General features: G+C 53.7%; 1 protein-coding gene across 1 annotated transcript; it reads right to left on the bottom strand.

Moving 5' to 3' along the window:
- Positions 1-288: 288 nt before the first annotated feature.
- Positions 289-939, bottom strand: LOC122690507 (ferritin heavy chain-like). The gene has a single exon (XM_043897447.1). It carries the CDS (start codon positions 937-939, stop codon positions 289-291), a length of 651 nt encoding a protein of 216 aa, XP_043753382.1.
- Between the last annotated feature and the right edge of the window lie 783 nt (positions 940-1,722).

Here is a 1,722-nt window from a genome sequence, read left to right as displayed (position 1 = left end):
CCTTCTCCCTCCCTCTGTGGAGATCCTGAGCTGCCTGTGGACAGGGTTAGCTCAAGAGACTCCTGGATACCTGTTTTAAAACTTGAAAGGTTAAGGGTTTGCACGCATGAATCAACAAGGGACCTTTATTTCTTTAGGAAGCAATTTATTGGAAGAACTGGAAACACGGAAAGAAGGGAAACTTAAGTGAACTTATTCTGCAAGGGCAATACTGCAGACTTCATGGCAGGCAGGGTGACCGTGGGCACTCACCCAGGACTCAGGGGAAAGTCCAGTCCAGGATCAGTCCTACTTGTCGCCGTGGCCCAGGGTGAGCTTGTCAAGGACGTCGTCTGCCAGGCCGCCTTCCGCGGACCCCACGTTGCTCAGGTTGCTGACATGGTCCTCCAGCTCCTTGATGAACTTGACCTGCTGGTCCAGGTAGCCGGTCTCCAGGAAGTAGCACAGGTCGGCGTCGCAGCTCTCGATGGCCAGCTGGTGCATGTCGAGCAGGCTCTGGTTGACGCACTTCTCCAGGTGCAGGGTGTCTTGCATGGCCTGGCGTCCACTCTCCCACTCTTGGCTCTCAGGCTTTCTGATGTCGAGGAAGCAGACGCGGCCCCCACGCTCTTTCTGCAGGAACATCAGGCTCTCGGCTGTCTTGCTGTGCTCGTGGGAGCGGAGCAGGAAGAAGTGGTGGAAGTGCTTCAGGGCCACGTCATCACGGTTGAGGTAGAAGGCCACGGCCAGGCACTGGAAGGAGGCGTGGAACTCCAGGGCGGCATGGCTGTTGACCGCGGCCTCACACTCGGGGCGGTTGTTCTGACGCACCTCCGAAGTTGGTGTGGGCACCAAGTCGGGTGACTCCAAGACCGAGGGAATGGCGGCTCGGACGATGTGAGTGTGGGCCCAGCATCGGCGGGGTCGCGGGCGCCAGCGGCCTCCCCGGAACCTTCCCATGGTGGACGGTGTGGGTGGCCAGAGGTGAGGTCTGGGCCAGAGGGCAGGTGGTTGGGTGCCGGCTCCGGGAGGGAAGGGTAATGGCGTCTGTTGGGCTGGGTCAGTGTCTGGGCTTGAGATTGGTTAAGGAGGAGGTCACGTGAGTGGGCGGGATCCATGGGCGGGATCTGTGGGCGGGGCGAGACCACTGTCTATCAAAGGCAGGGTGAGGCAGAGCCGCTTTGAGCTGAGTACTTCACGTCTACAACATTTTCCATTTGCCTTAATACTTTTTTTCCAAGGACTCTCTCTTATTCTATAATTGCTCCCTTTTATAGAACCTGTTCCCATTTTATAAACTCACTGTCATCTTTACAGTTCTGAGAATATGAATTTGAATTTTTTTGGTAATGTTCTCTCCTGCTTCCTGCAGTATATTTGTTTTTTTTCTCCAAAAATAGTTCTGTTTATTAATCATGATCTCTTTCAGTTCGTTAAATATCTGGTAAACATTTGTCCATCCATATTTGGGAGTAAAGGATCCAGGTTCAATCCCTGCATCTGGAAGATCGTCTGGAGAAGGGAATGGCTACCTACTCCAGTATTCTGGCCTGGAGAATCCCATGGACAGAAAAGCCTGGCGGGCTAAAGTCAGTGGGGTCGCACAGAGTCCTTCCTACAAGGCTGAACGACTAACACTTCCACTTTTTTCACTGTGATTTCACCCTCCCCTCCCCCGCCTGGTGGTTCTTATTATGATTGCAAGAGGTGCCTCAGTGACAACCTTTAGGGAACTTTGAAATG

The sequence above is a fragment of the Cervus elaphus genome, chromosome X (genome assembly GCF_910594005.1).
Source record: "Cervus elaphus chromosome X, mCerEla1.1, whole genome shotgun sequence".
In the NCBI taxonomy this organism is placed as follows: Eukaryota; Metazoa; Chordata; class Mammalia; order Artiodactyla; family Cervidae; genus Cervus; species Cervus elaphus.
Note: the sequence above shows the minus strand (reverse complement) of the source record. Positions and strands in the feature narration are given on the sequence as shown.